The sequence below is a fragment of the Ipomoea nil genome, unplaced genomic scaffold (assembly GCF_001879475.1).
Source record: "Ipomoea nil cultivar Tokyo-kokei standard unplaced genomic scaffold, Asagao_1.1 scaffold3321, whole genome shotgun sequence".
Classification (NCBI taxonomy): domain Eukaryota; kingdom Viridiplantae; phylum Streptophyta; class Magnoliopsida; order Solanales; family Convolvulaceae; genus Ipomoea; species Ipomoea nil.
The window spans coordinates 6,213,983-6,239,072 of NW_017619749.1; the positions used below are offsets into that span (position 1 = coordinate 6,213,983).

Genomic DNA, 25,090 nt, shown 5'->3' on the forward strand with positions numbered 1-25,090 from the left:
TAGGTTAAAGTTTACTGTTATTTGGTATGATTTTTTGTTGACAGAAATTAGTAACAAATGTGTAAGTCTTGATTTTTTGTTTCTTTTTGTTTTTTTTATCCAGATTACTCCGTAACAGTTTTTTAATTTTTTTTTATATTACTCCGTAACAGTCTAATTCCATGTCTTTTAACAATTATAAGACACAAAAATGTAGACAAATAACTTGCATTCAACTAATATAATTTTAAAATGAGTGTAATACAAATTAGTAGTCTACATTTACAATCACTAAGGTGTGGATATGAAATATTATTATTCAGTCAAAAATAAGAATCCCACAAGTTAAAATGTAATAGTCATAATCAACTAAAATGTTTGAAGAGTAACATAAAAGTTTAACAAATCAATTAACTGAAATGACCAAAAGTGAATCTTTTTTGATAACTCAAATGCTAATAATGGTTACACTTATAACACAATAATTGAGTTCATGGTTACCTTACAAGTTACAACTCAACAATCAAAAGTGTAATATTTTGACAAATAAAATTGTTTACTTCAATGTCAAACTTGCAAGGTAGACCATAATATAAATTATTTTCAATGTACTAAATGTTTATTTTTAATGAATGAAATTTAAAATAAACTTGTAGTATATTTACAAATACACATACAAAATACTAAAAATACATTTGTATAAATGATTCACTTGACTACGTGGACATGGTCCGCGATATAAGAATTGCAATTTTTCTTATTTGTTTGGTTGGGTATCGAAAGAAACCCGCAAGCACTAATCAGAGATGTACACTAGGTAAATTTCATTATGTGACCATAATTGACAAAATACCACAAATAGGTCAAATAGTGAAGAAACCCAATAACAGACTATTCGCACGCAAATTATTATGTGGACCCGGGTCCAAATGTTCACACTTTATCATTTAAAAATTTATAATCTGTATACTACAAACACACAATGTTAATATATATGTAATTGATTATCTTATTTTGTATTCACAAGTTTATTCCAAATACTGCAGTCACACAATATTAACATATTATGATTTGATGACCCTGTATTGTATTCACAAATTCTTTTTTTACAGCTGTTATGTGTTTTGACTTAAAAATACAATTTATATTACATAAATTCATAATTCTAATACTAAAAATACAAAATTCATACGTCATTTAGGACCATGGTATAACAACTATTCGCATTAGAATTTAAACATTTTAATTATCAAGCTAACACCCGACAAACTTAAATTAGTTGGTTTCTTTTTAATTTTCATTTTTTTGTTTTTTTTTTTTGTTTACTATTTCTCACTTCACATCAAAACCGAAGAAGAAGAAACCAAGCCCAATCACAAATTATGCTGTTGCAAAAACGACGTCGTTTTGACTAAAAACGCGCGTCTCACTTTAAAAAAAAAAATTCAGATTTGATTCCAGGCAATAACATTCTTTTGTGCATAATTTGAATTATATATCCACAATGAATGAACTAAATATCCACAGTGAATAAATAACTAAAATCCAGAACAAATGAACTAAAAATCCAGAATGAATAAACTAAAAATCCAGAATGAATAAACTAAATATCCAGAATGAATGAATTAAATATCCACAATAAATGAACTAAGTATCCACAATGTATGAACAACATAATACTGTTGAGGGGAATCGAAATTTTTTTTTTTTTTTTTTTAATATGAGACACGCATTTTGTCATTTTGCAATCGTGTGCACCACGGTTGCACAGCATAACTATTGAAGCCCAATGGCAGCCGGCAGGAATATAGGATCATCAACGCAAGGCCCAAAGGCGGGAAATAATACCATCATGGCGGGAAGCCTGAATTTCAACCCAAAAAATTTTAACTGATTTTTTAATATTTTTGTTTCCCTAGTATTAAGTCGGTTCACTTTGTAACTGTTCCCCTTTTGACATTTCACGACCCTAAAAGATTGATTGACTGAGTAGAGAACATGGCGAAACCCTCGAGAGCGAAGTCGTCGTCGGAGTCTCTGTCGGACGGCTCGGATGACGAGCGGGCCAACGATCAAGTCAACGAGGAGGAAGACGAGGAGGAGCTCGAGGCCGTCGAGGAGGAGGAAGAAGACGCCAACGACGAGGCCACTGCAGCTGGCGACAAAGAGGTTGAGGTGTGTACATTTGAACTCGTGTTCTTAGTGAATAGCGATTGATTGTCTTTTTCAAAGGGGCTGTGTGGAATTTGAAGTGATAGGGTTTAGTTTGTTACTCCTTGCTTTGCTGCTTTCACCAGTAGGGAGACATTTAATTGATCAAATGACAGTTTGTTTTGTGGTTTTTAAGTGAGAACGTGTGCTCTGTATTTCGAAAGAAAAAAAAAACTGATTTCACGGTAGTGAGAATGAGTAATTTCTCTTGAGCGCTACTGTACTAGCTTTTGGTTGTTGAGGTTATGATAGTTGGCTTGTGATATACTCATGACACTCTTACTGTTGTTGTGAGCTTAAACATGAGAGTTGGTTTTGATTTATCATTCTCTCTCACTCACTCACTCATGTAATTCTTGTAGGAAGAGAATGCTGCAGCTAATGAAATTGGAAAGAGAGAAAAGGCCAGATTGAAAGATATGCAGAAGCTTAAAAAGCAGAAGATACAGGACATATTGGATGCGCAAAATGCAGCTATTGATGCTGACATGGTGTGTTATTAGGAAACTGCTGTTGTCATAGTCACTGTATTTGTTTTTAATTGGGTAGAGACTTTAGTTTGGTCTTTTTGTCACAGAACAACAAGGGGAAGGGACGTCTGAAGTACCTCCTGCAGCAAACTGAGATATTCTCTCATTTTGCAAGCGGTGATCAGTCTTCTTCCCAGAAGACAAAGGGCAGGTAAGCAATATGCCTTCTCTTCAGCAATTCTTGTTTAGAGACTTAATAAATGATTAATTTATTAGTAGAGTAACTATCCACTTGTTCTTTAAAGAAAAATGATTGCCTGCGTCTTTGGTGGTGATAACATAGTGTATTTTCATTTGATAATATGGGCAAAATGAAAGCAATAAAGTCCAAAACAGATTCTGTTGTGCATCATTTACTTGTAGGTGACCACTATCTTAGTTTGAGAAGCACAGCATTTTTTTTTTTCTGATTGTACTTTTTGTGTGCATGCTATTTACAAAACCTGTAAGACTATGTTTGTGTTTGTCTACTTGACAAGTTTGATTTGTAGCTAAAGTCATAATGGATTCACTCATTTTGATCCAACTGGATAATGGCTTTTCTTAGGGGTCGCCATGCTTCAAGAGTAACTGAAGAGGAAGAGGATGAAGAATATCTCAAAGAGGAAGAAGATGGGCTGGGAAATACACGACTTGTGGCACAACCATCTTGTAAGAGATTTTTATTTTATTTTTAAAAACTACATCTATTCCCCTTCCTACATTTAGCACACTGATTTTAACTTTTCGAACCACCTGCCTGTTTATATTCGGCATGAGACTATTGAGTCATTACATGAGGGACTTTATCGTCTCTAGTCTGGAGTTATCCATGGGAGATTTGGAGGTTTTCTTCCCTGTCTAAATAGTTTATTGAGTTTTGTGATAGAAATTTAAGGTCCACTCAAAGTGGTAAATTTGATCATTTAAGATCATTTAACCCTTGTACAGAACTTTTTGAAGTGATTATACTGACTTGTTATGTTGTACAGAATAAGGAGTTACAGTAAAAAATTCTTCAGTCAGGAAGTGTTCCGGAAAGTGTTCTTGGTAGGTTAATTCATGTTCTCTCTCTCTATCTCTCGTTGTTTTTGGGCTACAATTTACAACTCAATCCATTTTTTTGGGTTTATTTTCAGCTCTTGATAAAATAAAAAAACCTTTATACGAAAAGCATCCAATGGCAAAGTTTTCCTGGACTGTTACTGAAGAAACTGATACGGTAAGTTAATTTTCTGTTTAGGCTCTTGAAGCAATTTGAAATGTTTTAGATTTAGCTTGTTATACTTGGAGGAGGCCGTGGCTGATCTTTCCTTATCTTTTGCTGGTGTTAATAGGATAAATAATCTCTCTCTCTCCGTCACACACACACACACACACTTTGAAAAAAAAAGAAGTTAAATTTTAATTATGCTTGTTAAAGTACTTTAATACATGTAGTACACTGTTGCAGCATGAATTTTAGGCATTGGTTGAGTATATATTTTCATGTACATTCCATGAAGACGCTGAGAATGATGTATAAGCAGTATGATTGTGAAGCCATTGACAATAGTGCATAGAACTAGTGTTCTTTTGGGCACTGCTTTGTTCAGGATTTCATGTCTTATTTATTGGTGATTCTATTTCACTTGTCTTGAGGGTTCTTTTTAACTGAAGGATTTCTTGATCTTCGATGATGCATTCAATTACACACTGATGCTGGAATTTCAATCGAACTATTTCCTAGAATTTCCTCTTATGAAGTTGTGTTGTGAGCTACTTCAATGTCTAACATGTGTGGTGGATTAGTGGAATGTCTTTCATATATTTAGCTTCATTGGAGCTTGGTTATACTTTGACTTTTACTTTGTGATCTATACTTCTTTAATCTTTAATATATCGGACCTATTGTAGTCCATAATTTTTGTTCTTGCCAAATTGATAAGTGACTGTTGGAACCTATGCCTTCTATATTTATTTAAACTTTTCAAGTGCTGAAACTAGAAAGTTTTTACACTTGTTTATTTGAGTGTACTCTCCTTGTTGAAAATTTGAAATAATTACAGGTAGAATGGTACAAAAGATGCCTGGATGTGCTAAACAATGTTGAAAATCTATCTCAAGGGAAGGATGCAGCCACCATCATACAGAGCAAAGTTATGCAGGTATACTTGATTACTTGGTTGTGCATATGGAGACTCTGTGTCCTTCCACCTTGCCTTTTGGCAGTGATGAGAAAAAGGGAATTCTTTATGGAGTGAAGTTTCTAGTCTTACTATGGTGTGTTAGGTTTAGTGCAAAACTGCAAACTGAGAATTTAGTTCATTTAGAAGTGATTTTAGTTCCTTTAAAATGACCATTCCAGAATGTAAATATATGGACATATGGCATATTCAAAGTAAAGGCTTGTTTGGCTCAACTTGAGCTTCTTAAGAACCCTTTTTCAAGAAGTTCAAATATTGGGGTTTATTGAAATTTGAAAAAGTGAATTTTCCCTCTTATCTAGCCTTGAAAGTTCTTTTAAATTCTTAGTGTCTGGCCTGACTTCTACTTTTTGGATTATATAAGGCCCAAACTAAGATGGGCTAAACAAGCACTAGTTATTTTCTTTAAAAGAAAACCAACTCATTTTAATTTAGCAATCATTTCAGTTTTAGAGTTGTGTTTATTCTATCATTTGAAGCACAATAAAAATAGACTGTTGAAATATTCTAACTTGCAAATCTTCTGAAGTTCTTGAAAGGGAAAAATGAAGATTTGCGGATTCTCTTTGATAAGGAGTTAAAATCTGGGGATTTTAGTGGTTTACATGCAGAATGTCTCACGGATACATGGATAGGGAATCACAGGTTCATTTCTATTCCTGTTTGTGGCCATGGTTGTTTGTGTGTGCTTCTCACCTAACGGCTTTCTTTATGTTTACCACGATTCCTGACTCTGTTGTATTTGGCTCTCAGATGGGCATTTATCGACTTGTCTGCGGGGCCCTTTACATGGGGGCCTGCTGTTGGTGGAGAAGGTGTTCGCACAGAACTGAGCTTACCAAGTGTAGAAAAAACCTTAGGTGCAGTTGCAGGTACTGCAGTGAAAGGATGCTTTCTGATTTAAAATTTTTTCCTACTTCATGTGCATTTGACAATTTGATCTAGGCTTTGCTAACCAGCTTAAGTAATATTTTTGTGATATAAAGTTGGCAGACAGAGATATCGTAAATGAGGGTGCAGTCTTTTTTTAGTTTGTTGTATTTACTGCTTTTTAAATCATATTTGTGGCCCTATTCTTAGATTTTGGTTTCTTATTTTATTTTCCATGGAGAAGGATTTTAATAACTTGATGAATTAATCTGAAACCTTGCATAATCTGAACAATATTTTCGTTGAGAAATTCTTTTTCTTCAGAAAGGGTGTCCATGATGGCTTGTGACCTATTCCTAAAGCTGCAAGAATATATGGAATTAGTAAAATGCCATGAAATCTGTGATTCTTTGGTCTAATTGGTTACAAAAAAAAGATTGACTTCTAAATTAGTACATCTATGTCAAAGTTGTAGCATTTCTAGTTTCCGCACTTTTATTAAATGCATTTTATGTAGACCTCAGTCTTTTGCAGAGCCTCTTATTCTTTTATGTCATTTCTATTTCTTTTTTTCTTCTTCTTAAATGTAAATATGTAATTTAATTGCACCAGAAATTTCTGAAGAAGAGGCTGACGATATATTGCAAGAGGCGATACAAGAGAAGTTTGCAGTATTTGGTGATGTATGTTCTGAAAGATCCAATCTTGCTCTGTTTTCTTTATTCATTTATTAATTTAATTCAAGAAAAGTTTTGGTGCTCATATTTTCTGAACTTGCTTTGTTCTGTTAAAATGCTGTGAGGGCATTTTGATTTATTCTCTTACATAGTTATTTATCAATAACTAAATATTTTATAAAGGTATAAGAGAAGAATGTCTGATTAAAGAAATATACTTTATTGGTTTTTGGGAGTAAGTGGCTTGCATGGCACATCTAGGACTTACGGAACAATGACGATTTTGTTCAGGCTTGGCCTTTTCATCTCAATGTAGAGGTATATGGTAGGAAATTGTAGTCACTGCATGTATTGCTAGTAGACTAAAAACTGAGTACCAGGGCCAGAAAATAGTTTTCCAATTCGGGATCCTGCATACTATGCTGATAGATCACATATGCAGTTCTTGAATATATAGGATTTGAACTAACTGACTGTTCTGAGCTCCTATATGGTTTGCTCTTTTTTTTTTTTTTTTTTTTTTTTTTTTTTTTTTAATTTTATTTTATTTTTATTAATACTAATTCTTATGCAGGGGTTAGAAATTTAGGATAAATGTGGATATTGATGTTTCTATCATTTTCATCTTTGAAAATGCAGATGCAGAAAGATCATCAAGCCATAGATATCCTTCTTGCAGAAATTGACATATACGAGCTGTTTGCTTTCAAACATTGCAAGGGTAGGAGGGTTAAACTTGCTCTTTGTGAAGGTAACTTTCTGTTCTCCACCTCAGTTTTTTTTTTTTTTTAATGTATTGGAATTGGAATTCTTTTCTGCCCTTTTCCTTGTACCTTATAGATTGTGTACTTCAAGCTTCATGAAACCTGTGCTGCTTCTTTCTGGTTTACTCTTTTTTTTTTTTTTTTTCCCTATCAAATTTCTTTATGTTTGATTAAAATGTAATCCAATGGGGGTCATGTATTCAGTATTTATGATGTTTACTGAATTGAAGCCCACATAAATTGTTTTCCTTGAAAGTTGAAACTTGTTTTTATGCTTCAAAAGCCATGTAAAATGTTTTTTCTTTGTTCCATCTTTTCTTACACCTATATAACCCTCCTATCCATCTTAATCTGATTTAGTCACTTCTCTCTCTCAAATTTCTTTCTCTCCAAGCCCTTTCGCCACTCAACTTTCTTCCATCCGAGCCTTCTAACTGCCGCTCAATCATTGTGCTTGTGTACGGTCAGAGAATCACTGTAGCACCACTAGGATAATCAGAGCAGACCATTGGATCTGGATGGAACTGTCAATGAATTTCATTATGTGAATGCTTGTTTTTGTCCCCTGATAGTGGCATGATAGGTGTTTGATCTGTTCATATGAAGAAGTTGATGAAAATAACATCTCATGAAGATGAAAATGAATTATCTTATTTGCTTGTAATAGTGTATTGGTTATTTGAAAAAAATTGCATTTATTTTATTTTGGAATAAGGTTCAAATTGGCCACTGGACGTAACCTGAAAATGCAATTAGGCCACTGAACGAAAACGTGCAATTAGACCACTGAACACTCCAAATGTATGCAATTTCACCGGATAGTATGTTACCATCAATTTTAGCAGGTTACATGCTTACGTGGCAGCTGAGTTTGCATTTTAAATAATTTAAAATAATTATTAATAAATTTTAATAATAAATTAAATTTTAATAATAAATTTAAAAAAATTGAAAAAAATTAAATAAAAAATTGAAAAAATAAACCCCGTCGTTTTTTTTTTTTTTTTTTTTTTTTAAAAATTTATTAAAAATTATTTAAAAATTATTAAAAATGCAAACTCAACTGCCACATAAACAGTTAACCTGCTATCATATTTAAGTCAATAACAAAGTATTATGTTATTTATTTAATCTGTTAGATTTTTGGGTAGTAAGGGAAGGTCCCAACTCACTAATATTACAGCTTCTAATTATTTTTTAGTGCTAGTGGCTAAGATTTTATACACTAATGTTGAAGTTGGAAGCAAATGTAATATTCAAGTTGGTAGTTATTTGGTGAAGACTTTGATGCATTAATATTATATAAATTGTAGTAATAAAATTTTTAGAGTAAATACCCAAAATGGTCATTCGACTATAGTTAAATTCACAAATTGATCATTGACTTTTGATTTTAACCAATTAAGTCCTTGACTTTGTAATTTCAACTCAATTTAGTCCTATTTAGTGTCACCGTTTAGTTGCCGTGAAACCCAAGGACAGAGTTGTAATTTCATATGGTTCTTGCCCTTCTCCTTCCGCAAAGCTCCCCTGTTTTGCAATGCCGGCAAGTGTAGTTCCGATTAGGGGAAAGCGGCGACTGTGATCCCTCTCTCCCTCTCTCGTTCACATTGCGATCAATCTTGATGCGGACTACCTCTGCGGCTCAATCGCCGCCGTTCATTCAATTCTGCTGCATTCTAGGTGTCCCAAGACTGTGTTCTTTCCATTCAGCTATTGTAGGCACCGGGATGGGGCTTGCATTCGCATTCTGACAAAATAAATTTGAGCCATGAAATAAATGAGCAAAAGGTCTAGAGTCCATACCTGGATTAGTCATAGAAGGGTGCTGCCTATCTCTTGTGCGATTACCAAATGGAGGATTATTATTTGGCACAAATGAGGTGCCAGCCGAATGGGAAGCATCACCTGATGGTGCCCCACCACTCCTTGCATGCACAGAAGTTGCCGAATTAAAGCCATTATTTAGAGACACTAGGATTATTGTTAGCATTCTGGACATTATTTGAAACATGGCTAATGCTACTACCATTAGGGTCATTTAATGCACCACCAACATTAGCAGAAATACCTCGATTGCAAGCTCTGCCCCCCTCAAAGCAGGTGAAGACCCAGTCACATTCACCAGATCACCGCCAACTGACGACGGTTGAAACTGCCCAGCAAGACCACGAACATCGTCCTCACTCACAGCCACCAAAGGCCTCGACTCTCCACCATGGATAGCCTCAACAGTGGCCGGAACAAGAGAGACATTGGGGGTATGGCAAGCTGGGTTCACAACAGATGGATCAACGTCTTGAGCCACTCTGAGACCACCGCCACCTGTCCCCCCCTTTGCTCACCTCCTCTGCTCGCCGTGCGGTGACCGATTGGGCATTAACTCCCAGAAATTCTGGATGTCCCCGATCAACAATCGCAGTAGCGACGAGTGGTATCCACACATCTCTAACCCCATACAAACCTTCAGAACCTCCATGCATCGCCTGGGACAGCGGCAACGACACCATTGACGATGGGGCGATCAGATTCTCGGAGGGACTGCGTGAAGACCTCTGATCAACAATCCGATCATTGATGAGCAAACTCGAAGCCTTCCCAACACCAGCCAAACCCTCGAAGCCTTCCCAATCCACCTCGGAGTGATGGTCATAGATCTAGGGAAATGGAGGCCTTCCGGGCTTACTTAATTAGCGTATGTGGTGAAGTGCAAAGGTGGGAGGATATGAAATTACTACTTTGACCTTGGGTTTAACAGCCATTTGACGTCGTAAGTAACACAGGACTAAATTGGGCCAAAATTACAAAGTCAAGGACTTAATTGGTTGAAATCAAAAGTCTAGGACCAATTTATGAATTTAGCTATAATCGGGGGACCATTTTAGGTATTTACTCAAAATTTTATTAGGTGTAAGTTTCATACTATTTATGAGACTAAGGTTATATGCAAAATTCCCGTGGGTATTCCCCGCACCCGCAAAATCCCCACGGGGGCAGGTATGGGAAGGAATTTCATTACCCGCGCAGGTGCGGGTGCGGGTATGGGGAGTGGTGTGGGTTGCGTTGTGGTTGCTGAGGGGGGTGTGGATGTGGCTCCTCCTGGCGATGTGGATGTGGCTCTTCCTGGCGATGTCGTCGTGGCTCCTCCTGGCGATGTCGTCGTTGACTATTTTTTGGAAGGACTACCCATAAAAACAGTCAGGTGTTCCCAATGTCCTAGGGATCGAGCTTGCTACTTTACGGTAATTGCATTACCACCTTTCTTTTAAATCTCCTGCTTGCTTCCCCCTTGGTTCTAATAGTTTTAATTCATGTGCAGACCCCATGCGAGATGGAGAGTTCAGGATTACCTTCATTTGCTGCGGCTGTGACCACAGATGGATAGATGGAGAGGAGTAAGGAACTTGTATTTGGGTGTAATGCATTAGAAACTAAAATCATTTTAAAGGATATTATTGTCATACTCAAAATGCAAAAAAAAAAATAGTCTTGTCATGATGGAGTCTGATTTTATGCAGATGAGATCTTTGAGTTGCTTTTTTTGTTATGTTGCTTGGATTTGGTTTTAACATGAAAGTGGGAATATAATTGTTGCAGACACAATCAATACTCTTAGAGTAGAGATTGTTGCTGTCATGAGGCTGATTTCTACCTGAAAAATGATGCCTTAATGTATCTCTGAAATGGAGGCAAAAGGAGTTCCATCTAAATAGATGGACAATAGTGTGAGGCACTTGATCTTTTGAAATAGAGCTGAAAGTCTGGCCTACTGAGTCTTTGGAATATAAACATAAAGTCTATGAAGTGGATCCTATTATGGGAGATGACACTTCATGTCTCTAAAGTGGAATTGGAGAAGAATCAACCTTTGAGGTCTTGATGATGCAGCAGAAATCTCCGTTAAGGGGTTGAGCTGCAAAATTAAGAAGGATATATGCACCACTGAGTTTGGCTTGATCTGCAGATCTGAAATTATGGTTTGGTAGGAGTCTCTGATAGGGAAATGGCAGCTTGTGAAGTGAAGGATGGGTTTGGAGGAATTGTGAGATAGCAGTATTTTGAAGCCTTAGAGGTGGAGAAATGCTGCTGGTCTGGATTTAGAATGCAAATTGGTGGAAGGGATTTAAAGAATTGATATGTAGAGTTCTAAGGCCTGAAGTGAAGCTAGTGGAATGAAGGGAATATAGGCATGGTAGAGTTGGTGTCCATGTAGCTTGGTGGTCCTTTAGCTAAGTGGAGGAATATAGGCATGGTAGAGTTGGTGTCTGTTGAACTCTAAATAGTGAAGTGTATATTGAGATAGAGAAATACATGAATGAATGAGTACAGGGAAACCTACACTTATATACAAGCTAATAGGAAACCCCCAACCACTTATTTCAAATTTCAAATGACTAGCTAGGAGAACTCCTCTAACAACCTTCTAACACTCTCCCTCAAGTTGGAGCATAGATATCAAACATGCCCAACTTGTTACATATATATGAAACCCGATTCTTACACAATCCTTTCTTGAATTTGTCAGCCAGCTGATCACCACTCCGAACGTGTGTAAGTGATATTAGTCCTTGCTCCACTTTTTCCCGTATAAAGTGGCAGTCAACTTCAATATACTTCGTCCGCTCGTGAAAGACTGGATTATTTGCGATGTGTATGCCAACACAATTATCACACCACAAATCTATCGGTAACTTCACTTCAACACCCACTTCTTTTAAAATGTTACGCACCCAGACTATTTCGCTTGCCACATGAGCCATAGCCCGGTATTCCGATTCTGCACTTGAGCGCGACACCACATTCTGCCATACATAAATTGAATATGGTTCTCGGAGGGACTGCGTGAAGACCTCCGATCAACAATTCGATCATTGATGAGCAAACTCGAAGCCTTCCCAACCCACCTCGGAGTGATGGTCATAGATCTAGGGAAATGGAGGCCCGTCCGGGCTTACTTAATTAGCGTATGTGGTGAAGTGCAAAGGCGGGAGGATATGAAATTACTACTTTGACCTTGGGTTTAACAGCCATTTGACGTCGTAAGTAACAAAGGACTAAATTGGGCCAAAATTACAAAGTCAAGGACTTAATTGGTTGAAATCAAAAGTCTAGGACCAATTTATGAATTTAGCTATAGTCGGGGGACCATTTTAGGTATTTACTCAAAATTTTATTAGGTGTAAGTTTCATATTATTTATGAGACTAAGGTTATATGCAAAATTGCCGTGGGTATTCCCCGCACCCGCAAAATCCCCACGGGGGCGGGTATGGGAAGGAATTTCATTACCCGCGCGGGTGCAGGTGCGGGTATGGGGAGTGGTGTGGGATTGCGGGGGGCCCCGCCCCGCTCCATTGCCATCCCTATCTGTTATGTGAAAACTCTTTTGGGTAAAATGCCATTTTCTTCTGATTAATATTATCATGTTTCATGGCCTTTCATGTTTGCAGGTATTTGATACACAGTATGGATCTCTCTCTCTTGCTCATGGTTATACTCATGATTTGAGTCTCTTTTCAGATTTCAAGTGTTTCAGGGGAACTTCGATATACAGATGCATTGGCACTTGTGCACACCCTAGAGGATGCATCAAAAGGGTTAGCTTCTCTCTGCTTGTATTTACTGATATGTGACCAATTTTTGTGAAGACCAGTATTCAATAAAATTTTCAGTGTTTTTTGGTCCCTGAACATGAATGAATTTGAAGCTATAGAGCTATATGATGTAAATATGTAGTCTGTCCTCCCCCAGCCTTGTACTTTATAGATCAATTCATAATCACTGGAAATTCCACATATACATTCTGTTCTCTTGCTTTGTTCATTAAGAAAGTGCTTGCATTTTGCAGGTTTGCTGAATATGTAAATGCCACTCTTGCCCGTCTCCATCCAATTCATTGCACAAGGAACCGGAAAGTTGATGTTGAGTTTGACATGACAACCATACCTGCCTTTCTGGTCGTTGTCTCCATTCTGTGGTTTGTTTTGAGGCCAAGAAGACAAAAGCCTAAGATCAACTGAAGTTTTTCTTCCTATGCTGAGAATTAGTTAGTTATCATAAATGGCTTACTGGCAACTTGTGACAAAGCCCACTCTGACTGCAGGAAAAATTTTGATTCCAAAACAGTGATCTTTTTTCTAGTGCCCTCTATTTATTTTGATCATAAACAGTGATCTTTCTTTCTCTTTCCCTTATTCTGATTCTGAAAAGGTCCAGAATGGCAGAATTTGAAAAACAAATATGCGTATGGAAAACAGGCAGGCAGCAATATGCGAATAAATTTTTTATTAAGAATACTGATAAGCGTAGCACGTAGTAGTTTTTCGTTTCAATAGTCGGAAACAAATGTTCATGAAGCAACCACCGCATCACTAAGTTGCTGGCGCTTGGGGAAAAGCAGAACACTAAGTCCTGAAACAACTGCTATAACCTCAAATAAAATTATGGCAGCCATTATTTCACACCCCTAAATAAATTGAACGGCAACAATAGGACAGATCATGCCCGCAATTCGTCCAACGGAGTTGGCAACTCCAGCACCAGTTGTCCTGACGGAGGTAGGATATATCTGCAGTAGACAACAAAACAAAATAAACACTGTTTATTGATATTTGTCTAAAGCCAGTGAAAATGTAGCATGAGTATGGTTACATGCACTCGGATTGGTACTCTATGCTAATGTAGCGGCCGCAACCAAATATGAGTTCAAGTATCTCACTTTCCTCCCAATTTATTAGGAATCAGACGCCAACTTAACTTTTCATATCAGAAAAAAAAAACGCATTACTATCCAAAAATAAAATAAAATCGTTGTTACCTCAGGACAAAATATAACAGTAACTGTGAATGTTCCAAGAAAACACATGCGAGCTCCAGATAATAAGAGAGTAGTTAAAGCTTCATCCTGATGTAAAACAAGTGGTAAAAGAAATAGGAAGCCCAATGCATACATAAACATCATTGAGAATTTTCGACCTATTTTGTCCACAAGGACTGCTGCTAAAATAAGACCAGGAACCTCTGCATACAAAAACTTTTCATTAAAAAATAAACAAGAAAAAAGAAACTGAAAGTGGCCAACACTGCTTTGCAATTAACTGCAACTGAAACACGAGAAAGGTTAGATGGCATGAGGTATTCAAACAGAAACCAACAAAACACAATCCCAGCATACCTGCTAGACTGGTGAAAAAGACATCTCTATAGAGGCTAGACCCGTCATTTGAGTCTGAAATAGTTGAGATGCAGCTAGTTTGGTCGCTGCTAAGCTCTGAGGTCATCAGAACAACCCCATAATATAGAAATGCATTCCCAAAATATTGCACCCATATGACAAGGGTAGTTCCTATCAAACTGGATGAACAAATTGAAAACAGAGATGAAAATCCGGCTTTATATCTAGCATAGCTGTTGTTTTGCTTGGGTAATAATGCTTCTTGATTGACCACAGTCATTTGCTCACAAACAAGCATTCCAACCGGAAGTTTTGTCTGATTCACTTCAGCTATCTTTTGTAAAATGCTATGAGCACCTTTTATCCTACCTATGGTACATAAATACCTAGGAGATTCTACCGACAACCCATAAAAGGCAACTACTGCAAAAGATGGTAAGGATGACAGTACAAGCAACCACCTCCAACCCAATCCTGTCATAACAACCTACAACAAATATTAAAGCATGTGCATAAGCTTTATTCACCAGGATATGCATGTACAGTAATAGATATGGAGTCACGGGGTTATCCCACATGCATACTTCACTACTTAAGAACTAAAAATGAAATAGGGACAAGAAATAAAGCCTAGATTACAATACAGCATTAACCAGAAGAGAGTTACCAAATAACTTAGAAACTGAAAAAGCCTGATGGTTCATGAAGGATGTAGAGCACTCATCTTAGCTGAGTTTCAAAGAGAGGCAGCTGTATAAGCTTTATCACACATGGGTTGGAGACAGGAAACACTTATAAGTTCAATGTGAATCAGAAGTTATCAAGCACCAAAAAAAACCTCAGGCAGATTGCTCAGATTGCATTAAGCACAAGATGTATGTAAATACTGGCTATCCGGTGCACATACCCATGCCAAAATAGCCTCAAGAATTGTCCCAACTGTCCAGAAAGTTGAAAAGATAACCATCCAGAAGCCGCGGTTTTTTGGAGGTACAAATTCAAGAAACCAACACAAGTATACAGGCCCGCCACCCAGGCCAGTACCAACCAATGCGCGAAAAACGAGCAAGGATGTATAATTCGGGGAAAAGGAGCTTAAAAGAGCACATATGGTAGTCACAATTGCTATGCTCAGCATAGCCTTCCTGTATGCCAAATGAAAGTAAACCATTGAAGGGTGTACAGCTTGTGTTGTTGCAACTTGTATCACTCCATCATTCAGCTTGCATCACTTCATCACCCCCCGTAAGCTGGAGCATGAAGATCTTGAAGGCCCAGCTTAGCATGGAATTTATCAAATAGTGCAATAGGCAAAGCTTTGGTGAATCCATCAGCTATCTGCTTATGAGAAGGAATGCTCATCAGTTTTATAACTCCTTGATGAACCTTCTGCTTGACTATATGGCAGTCAATCTCTATATGCTTTGTCCTTTCATGAAAAAACATGGTTCTCCCCAATTGCCACAGCTGAATTGTTGTCACAGAACAAGGCAATAGGACTGCTGCATTGTACATTCAAATCTGTTAGGAGATATAAGAGCCATTGTATTTCACAAACTGTGGAGGCTAATGCCCTATACTCAGCCTCAGATGAAGACCTTGAGACTGTTGCTTGCTTTTTTGTCTTCCAAGAAATAAGAGAATGACCAAGGTAAATGCAGTAGCCTGTTATAGATTTTCTTGTTTCTGTGCAGTTTGCCCAATCTGAGTCTGAAAAACCTTGTAGTTTGATATGAGAATTAGAAGGATAAAACAACCCTTTTCCTGGAGAGTCCTTGAGGTATCTTAATACCCTATGAGCTGCTGCTAGATGTGCATCGATTGGCTTATCCACATACTGAGATAGCTGCTGTACAGCATGGGCAATATCAGGCCTTGTGTTTGTCAAATATAGGAGTTTACCAACTAATCTCCTGAAAATTTTCAGGTTTGTACAGGAGGATGCCATCAATACTTGAAGGTTTGTGGCTCTGAGTGCATGGTGTCTTTGCAGGCTTAGCATTAAGAAAACCATTTTCTTGTAGAATGTCAAAGGTGTACTTTCTTTGACACAAGTTAAGACCATTAGGATCTCTAAAAGCTTCAATTCCCAGAAAGTAATTCAGCTTGCCAAGATCTTTAATCTTGAAAGAATCATCCAACATCTATTTTAGGCCTTGTATTTGACTTGAATCTGTGCCTGCCACTAGAATGTCATCTACATATACAAGCAAAGCTATGAAAGAGTTGTTCATAGATTTGGTAAATAAAGAAGGATCAGCTGAGGACTGCTGGAAACCATCAACTAGTAAAGCCTTTGTTAGCTTGGCATTCCATTGCCTACTAGCCTATTTCAAACCATATAAGGACCTTTTTAGTTTGCAGACTTGATCAGGTGTGTCACTCTCAAAGCCTGGAGGTAGCACCATATAGACTTCCTCATCAAGATCACCATGCAAGAAAGCATTATTGATATCAAGTTGTAGAATGTCCCAACCCTTGACCACTACCAAAGCTAGAAATGTCTTGATGGTAGTCATCCTAGCTACAGGAGAGAAAGTGTCAATATAATCCACACCTAACTGTTGAGTGTATCCTTTTGCAACCAATCTTGCCTTATATCTCTCTATTGAACCATCTGATTTGTGTTTCACCTTGTAAACCCACCTACAGCCAATTTGTGATTTTCCAGTGGGCAGTTTCGTAAGAGTCCATGTGTCATTCTGAATTAAGGCCTCTATTTCCAATCGTTATGCTGTGCATCTGTATGCACCATGCATGGTGCATACGGATGCCAAAACGACGTCGTTTTATTAAAAAACGCGCGTCTCCCCTTTAAAAAAAATTCAGGTTCGATTCCCAGCAACAACATTATATTGTTCATTCATTCTGGAATTTTAGTTCATAGATTATGGAAATATAGTTCATTGATTATGGAAATATAGTTCATCGATTATGGAATTGTAGTTCATCGATTCTGAAATTTTAGTTTATAGATTATGGAATTTTAGTTCATTCATTCTGGAATTTTTAGTTCATAGATTAGATTATGGAATTATAGTTCATCGATTATGGAATTTTAGTTCATATGTTGTTGCTGGGAATCGAACCTGATTTTTTTATTTTTAAGGAGAGACGCGCGTTTTATTAAAACGACGTCGTTTTTGCATCCGTATGCACCATGCATGGTGCATACGGATGCACAGCATAATTTGCCTCTATTTCAGACTGCATGGCCTTCCTCCATGCCTCATGTTGTACTGCTTCATGGTATGACTGTGGCTCATGTGCAAAGGTAATAGAAGAAACACAAAACTTATGATTAGAAGGTAACTTGTCATAGGAAATATAGTTCTCTATGGGATGAGCAGAAGTTCTCAGGATAGAATTATGACAGTAGTAATCATGTAACTTGGAGGGAGCATTTTTGGGCCTTGATGACCTTCTAGGTTGTGCTTGATGCTGATCAGCAACTATCTCATTAGTGGCTGCATGATCAAGTGTTTCAGTGTCTGATTCTTCATTGTGTTCAATATTTGTTTCATCATAGGTAGCCATTGCTTCATCACCATTATCATATGCAATGTCATCATTTTGGCCAGTCTCAGGATTGATCAAGATATCATCTTGTTCACTGTTTCTGTTATAACAATTCTCAAATTCAGCCTCATTGTTGAATTCAGCTTCAATGGAAACAGGAACCAAGGGAAGTGAAGGATTGAGGGCTTCAGTTATTGTAAGTTCAGGTGTGGTTGTTGAACTCTGATCTTTGAATGGAAAGACTTGTTCATAGAATTTAACATCTCTTGAAACAAAAACAACTTGATTACTAAGGTCATATAGGATATACCCCTTCACATTAGCTGGATATCCCAAAAAAAAAAAACTTTCTTGCCCTCGATTGCATCTTGTTTCTGCCTTGTGGAGAGAAGTGGCACCAAAACACAAGCAACCAAAAGTCCTGAGTTGCCCATAATCCACAGTCTTGTTGTTTAAGACTTCAAAGGGAGTCTTCCCATTAACAACATCAGTAGGTAACCTGCTAATGAGATAGGATGCATGCAGCACACAATGACCCCAAAAATTCATAGGCAAACCTGACTGAAACCTCAAGGACCTAGCTACATTCAGTATATGTTGGTGTTTCCTCTCTGCCACCCCATTCTGTTGGGGAGTATACACACAGGATCTTTGATGAACTATGCCTTTTCATTAAGGAAAGTTCTCATTAGGAATTCAGTACCATTGTCAGTCCTTATGGTTTTAATTTTGGCTGAAAACTGAGTGCATACATAATTGTAAAAGTCTTGAAATATGGTCCTAACCTCTGATTTACTTGTCATCATATGCAACAAAGTAAACCTGCTATAGTCATCTACAATAGTTAGAAAATAATGTTCTCCTTTGAGGGATGCCACAACAAAAGGACCCCAGACATCCATGTGGATTATATCAAAACAATGCTCAGACCTAGACATACTAGTTGGAAAAGGGGATCTCCTGTGTTTAGCAAAGTGACAGGCATCACACACCAAATCATTACATTTATGAGAAATAGTGTGTTTTATTCCATTCAAAACAGAAATCTTATTGATGGGATAATGACCCAATCTGTTATGCCATATTTCTAAAGACAAGGAATTACACTGGAACTCATTCAAAACAGGAGAATGAGCTTTCTTCTTAACAGGAGGATCACTGACCATGTATAATCCATCTCTCTGCCTAGCAAAACCATCCATTGTTCCAAGATGAGCCTGGACAGTACAAAAATCAGCTTCTAAAACCAATCTACAACCTGATTGCTTAGTCAATTTACTTGCAGAGATAATGTTGAAGGTAAAAGACGGGATGTACAGCACATTTGACAACTGAATGTTTTGATTAAGCCTTATCTGTCCAATGTGAGTCACATTCACAATTTCCCCATTAGGTAGCTTAACAGATATTCCCTGAACCCTCTCATATGCATCAAAATAATCTAATGAGCAGGTAATATGGTCTGTAGCCCCTGAGTCCACTATCCAAAAATCATCTGAATGCAGCATAACATTAAGAGAATGATTAGAAATAGTTCTACCTTCACTGGGAACCTCCATAGAGTTTTTGAAGCTTGGTTTGATTCCTGGACCAGTGATTGTCACAACAGCATTACTAGAAGATTGATTCCCCTTATTTTGATTCTGCAAAAGAGAAAGAAGTTTTTGAAACTGATCAGCAGAAATGCCTATATCACCTACTTGGTTTATAGCTGCACTTGATGATTGCTGTGTATCCTGAGTTTGTTTATTCTTGGACTTATATCCTGCAACCCATCCTGGGGGATAACCATGCTTTTTATAGCATTTTTCAATTGTATGCCCAAGCATGCCACAGAAGGTATATTTTGGAACATTTTTCCCTCCATTGCCTGTGAATTTCTTTCTATTGTTGGACGCTGCTACTGCCAACAATGAGTGTTCCTTTGCAGTTTGAGTCTGATCATTGTAAACTGCATTGGATTGGATTAAGTCACTGCACTTCTGACTGATAGAACCTTTGATCTTCCTCTTAACTTTCAAGGTCATGTTGAGCACCTTCTCCATTTCTGGAATTGGATCCATAACCAACACTCCAGACTTAATGGTTTCATATTCCTCATTCAAACCTTCTAAGAATCGGATTACATAATCATCTTCTCTTTGCTTCTGCATTCTACTCATTAGAGTACTGGAACACTTAGGCACACATTCACACAACAACAAGGGCCTTAGAGCATTCATCTGCTGCCAAAGAGCATTGCTCTTGGTAAAATACTCATTCATTGTCATACTTCCCTGAACATTCCTGAAAATTTCATTCTGAATATCAGAGATTTTGTGTGAATCAGGTTGTGAGTATCTCTTCTGTAATGCACTCCATATATCCGACGCTTTATCGAAGTACATCACGCTCTCTGCTATATTAGGGCTGATGGACTTCAAAATCCATGAACTCACGATGCGATTGCATCTTCTCCATGATCCGATCTTCGGATCATTCTCTGCTGGACTCGGAATGCTCCCAGTCGCAAACTCGAACTTGTTCTTAACCTCCAAGGCGATCCTCATTGACCTACTCCAAGACGAGTAGTTGAGCTCGGTTAATGGAGGTGAAACAAGGCATAAATTTGGATTTTCTGTGATGTGCAAGTATAGAGGATCATCAAAATCATCATTCCGCTGCGCATGATTGGCTGAAGTTGAGGAGGCTCCTGCTCCTGCATGTTCCGATCCATTTCCGTTGCCGTCGGCTCCCACTATCACGGCTCCAGCGTAGCTTCTGCGAAGCTCTAATACCATGATGATTTAGCTTGGATCATATGAACAACAAGGTGAAAGAAAAGAAAAGGAACATAGATTGAGATGGCTGTGAACTGGAAAGATAGAAATGTTATGTGTGTTACATCAAATAAGGAAGAAGAACAGAAGCAATATAAAGAGATCAAAAAAGGGTTATAACGGCTAAGCTATGAAAAGACATAAAAGCCCTTCTCTTGAAGGGTGTACAGCTTGTGTTGTTGCAGCTTGTATCACTCCATCATTCAGCTTGCATCACTTCATCATAATAATGCATCACTTCATCATAGTTTCATAGAATCACGCTCACTGCGATCTTTAGTTGCATCATAAGCGATCACAACTGTCCCGGGGATAAGACTGTTCCTAACCCTACCCACAGGTTGCAGCACCAATGGAGTAACTTTATACCCCTCTCTATTCACGCAATTGCCGCGCTTATCCTTATCCATGGCCATGGGTAATGTAATTAGCTTCTGGAACACACACCGCTCTGTGATATATGGAGTTATGCTAGAGTAAGTGAAGAAGAGCACAAAACAGATATAAAGAGATCAATAAACGAAGAGTTAAGCAGAAGCAGCATTTTGTGTTTGCTCAGAGATAGTTTCCACAAGAGCGGGTGGAATATTTGGAGTATATTAGGTGGATATACCGATGGATATTCTATTCTAATGTGGAACGACGCGGAGGGACGAGTGTGCCGGCCATGGATAACGGGATATGTGAGTGAGTGCCTCTGAAACTCCGCCATTAAAATATCTTAAGGAACTGAAGACAATAGAAAGATCTGTCATCTCTGTGTGTGTGTGTGTACCAATGCTCATGCAACATCACTGAGCTCAGTTCATTTCACGTATCAACAAAAAATTGAATTCCGGAAAGTCACCAAATGGGTTTAATATGATTTTTGTATATCACCAACAAATACCCATTTTGATCCCACGAATATTAGCAAAATAACATTTTTGATCCACTTGTTTAATTTCTTACCAATTTCCATCCATAACTATTATTTTAGTACCAATTTTCATCACGTTGGTCATCCATTCATTTAAGACATGCCGAAATCTAAAAAATTTAAGGATATTTTTGTGCTTTTTAACTTAAGATCTCAATTTAAGCATGGATAAATAGATTTAAGTTCTAAGATCGATATAAATTCGCAATTCTCCTCATCATCCTACCTTAATTTGCAAAGAACAACTGCAAATTGGGATCCATCTTAGGCGAGCTTAAATTCCTTTATTCATGCTCAAATTGGGATTTAAATTTGAAAAAGATGAAAATATCCTTCATAATTTCATATTTCGCCATGTCTTAAATGGAGGGGTAATTAATTATTGTTAAACTCTGTTCTTTGAGATTGTTAGACCATCTCCGACTCTCTATATCAAATTTTATACCAATTGGGGATTCTAATGAATGATTCATGAATGAAGAATCAAAAATTCTATACAAGGGGAGCCACGTCTGAGTGAAATTTGAAGATGAAGTCTTCTTTCGTTTCTCAACGGTGAAGTAAGACCAATAAAAATTTTCCATCATATTCTTACACTAAATTTTTCTCATTTCCAACCCATTACACCAAATTCTGCACCAAATTTTATTCCTACACTAAAATATTTTATATTCTCATAAATTAAAAGTTTATATTTATTTTTTTTTGAAAAAGTTTATATCTATACTTTTATTATTTTAATATAACTAGTTATAATTTAATAAATTAAAATTATGTAATTTTATTTTTAATTAAATTATATTCAAAAATAATTTCAAGTTTCGTGTAGTATTAGAAATTTGTTTCAATATCTGATTATACGAATGTTTTATCATTCCATCGATCTTATTGTAAACTTTTCATCGTATGATTAATGAATTAGTTATTTTATTTTAATATATATATATATATATATATATATATATATATATATATATATATATGTATATTCAATATTAGTCTTGTTTTAATCATCTTGATAATATCTTTGAAATGATATAATTTTATTTTAATAATATACAATTTATGTTTAAATATTTAACGAAATATGTAAATATAAAAAAAAACAAAAAGAATACAATATAATTATAATGCAAATATTATTTTATTCCACAATAATAAATCATAGAACATCCATGCTTCTTTATATTTGATTTGCCTATGTCGAGCAACAAAAAGTAATTTTTTGAAATCAAGAGCGATATCATTAATAATCCAAACAGTAATTTTAAATGTAATTTGCTTTAATTTTGTTATAATTAAATTTTATGTATTTTTATTTTTAATTAATCTATGTTCAATATTAGACTTATTTTAATTGACTTGATGAGATCTTTTAAATGATATAATTTATTTTTAATAATATAAAATTTATATTTAAAATTTAAAAAAAATATATAAATACATTAAACCTAAACCAAGGACATAAAAGAATTACAAATAAAAGTAGGGGCCAACATGAGAAAAAAAAAAAAAGGCACCAGATTTGGTGCAGATGAACTATTTGGCGCTGCACTGCTCACCTTGCACCAAATATTTAGCAATTTGACGTGTTGATTGGAGAGCTTCCATGCCAAATCTTTTACTATTTTGTCGATATACCTCCTTCGTTGGAGATGTGCTCTTAGTTTACCTAATGCAGTGGCTGGTATAATATAATTAAAAAAAATAACAAAATAGGCTACCTAATGCAGTGGCTGGTATAATATAATTAAAAAAAAATAACAAAATAGGCTATTAAACTACACGTGAATTTGCATTCGGATCATTTAAAACTCATAATAAATACAATTTGATCACAGAACAGTTCAAAATAATACAATTAAATCAAAAGTGACATGTTTTTTGATTCTCTTTCATCTCTGATCGGAGACAAAGAAATTATCTTCGTCTCAAAGAAAACAAAGGCAAAAGATGGTCGGGTTTTTCTTCTTTAAAAAAAATTTATTTTATATTTAAATAATCATAAAAACATGCCACTTTTAATTTAATTACATGATTTTAGACCAATTATTAAATTGAATAATCTAATTATAATTTTACATGTGATTGAATAACCTATTTTACCTTATTAATTGTTCCCCTAACTTTATCCCAAATACAATTGTGACTCATCATAACTTTTCATATTTTCGAAATTCTCCATAATATCTTTTACATTTTGAATTGTTGTCATTGTGGGATCAACCCCGTTAAACGACATACATTTTTTTTTTTAACTTCTTAATCCATTGTTGTCATTGTGTGATCAACCCCGTTTAGTAAAATATCTTTTTTTTTGTTGTCATCTTCTTTAAAAAAAAAAAAAAAAAAAAAACCATACATACATATTTAAAAAAAAAAAACTAAATAAACCTAATATTACAACAATAGAACATATTACATAACACGATAACAAGTCCATTACTTCAATACAAAATTACATAATCACAAATTCGTAAGTCCAAAAAACAAAATTTAACAACACAAATTCAGTACAATGTCCATATATAATTACATTGTCAAAAGAGTAAATACCCAAAATGGTCCCTCGACTATAGCTAAATTCACAAATTGGTCCTCAACTTTCAATTTCACCCAATTAAGTCCTTAACTTTGTAATTTTAACACAATTTAGTCCTCTATCTATTTGACCGTTCGTTGACTGTGATTTTTGAGGATATATATGTAATTTCATGGCCCATCGTCGGTTTTTTAAGGTTCCGGTTGCATTTCCAGACCGTACTGTTACATTTGAATCCACTATCGAAAGCAATCTACCAAACCCGGTCACCTTCTTCATCCTCCCTTTGGATTCAATGTAGTTGAATTCGTACCAGAGCGAAGAAGACGACGTGTTTCTGAACCGGTGCAATGTCATCCTGGAGGCTCCACGTGCTCCGACGAGAGCTGAAGGTTCTTCTGGAGATCGTCGATCACGGTTAACAAACGGTCAATTAGATGGAGGACCAAATCGTGTCAAAATTGCAAACTTAAGGACTTAATTGGGTGAAATTGAAAGTTGAGGATCAATTTGTGAATTTAGCTATAGTCGATGGACCATTTTGGGTATTTACTCTTGTCAAAATTATAAAAATCGTGTTGAGAAATATCATGAACCAAGTCGATTTACTGAAATAATATTATATATATATATATTTATATATATATATATATGTATATATATATGTATATATATATATATATATGTATATATATATGTATATATATATATATATATATGTATACATACATATATATATATATATATACATATATATATATATATATATATATAGGGATGCACTCAGGTGCGAATAAGTGCTCAGGAGGGAAATGCGAACGAATCAGCACGCGACACGTGTTCATATCTAATAACTTAATTAAAAAAAAACGCGGTGGCATTTTCGTAAATAATTAAACATCGAAGTGCAAGTAAAATCACT

General features: G+C 36.1%; 3 protein-coding genes across 5 annotated transcripts; 2 read left to right on the forward strand and 1 right to left on the reverse strand.

Annotated features, from left to right (window-relative positions):
- Positions 1-1,932: 1,932 nt before the first annotated feature.
- LOC109170582 (ISWI chromatin-remodeling complex ATPase CHR11-like) lies at positions 1,933-3,743 on the forward strand. The gene is made up of 5 exons (XM_019319759.1): positions 1,933-2,154; positions 2,553-2,681; positions 2,768-2,871; positions 3,268-3,371; positions 3,692-3,743. Coding segments are annotated over exons 1-5 (516 nt in total). The 5' UTR covers positions 1,933-1,977; the 3' UTR covers positions 3,694-3,743.
- On the forward strand, positions 3,675-13,362 carry LOC109170581. 3 transcript variants are annotated; one of them, XM_019319755.1, is made up of 11 exons: positions 3,675-3,749; positions 3,839-3,921; positions 4,748-4,846; positions 5,415-5,530; positions 5,639-5,757; positions 6,368-6,438; positions 7,072-7,183; positions 10,194-10,438; positions 10,516-10,591; positions 12,646-12,792; positions 13,044-13,362. In XM_019319755.1, exons 2-9 carry the CDS (start codon positions 3,880-3,882, stop codon positions 10,579-10,581), a joined length of 870 nt encoding a protein of 289 aa, XP_019175300.1. In that variant the 5' UTR covers positions 3,675-3,749; positions 3,839-3,879; the 3' UTR covers positions 10,582-10,591; positions 12,646-12,792; positions 13,044-13,362. The 3 variants fall into 3 exon arrangements, with proteins under 3 accessions (XP_019175300.1, XP_019175301.1, XP_019175303.1); XM_019319758.1 differs by lacking the exons at positions 10,194-10,438; positions 10,516-10,591 and having other exon boundaries at positions 3,676-3,749; XM_019319756.1 differs by lacking the exons at positions 10,194-10,438; positions 10,516-10,591; positions 12,646-12,792; positions 13,044-13,362 and adding an exon at positions 7,591-7,764.
- A 103-nt stretch (positions 13,363-13,465) lies between these two features.
- On the reverse strand, positions 13,466-15,536 carry LOC109170580 (organic cation/carnitine transporter 7-like). Its single transcript, XM_019319754.1, has 4 exons — positions 15,277-15,536; positions 14,370-14,856; positions 14,013-14,215; positions 13,466-13,763 (listed from the first exon to the last, which is right to left on the reverse strand). The coding sequence occupies exons 1-4, from the start codon at positions 15,505-15,507 to the stop codon at positions 13,662-13,664; spliced, it is 1,023 nt and encodes a 340-aa protein (XP_019175299.1). The 5' UTR covers positions 15,508-15,536; the 3' UTR covers positions 13,466-13,661.
- Positions 15,537-25,090: the final 9,554 nt, after the last annotated feature.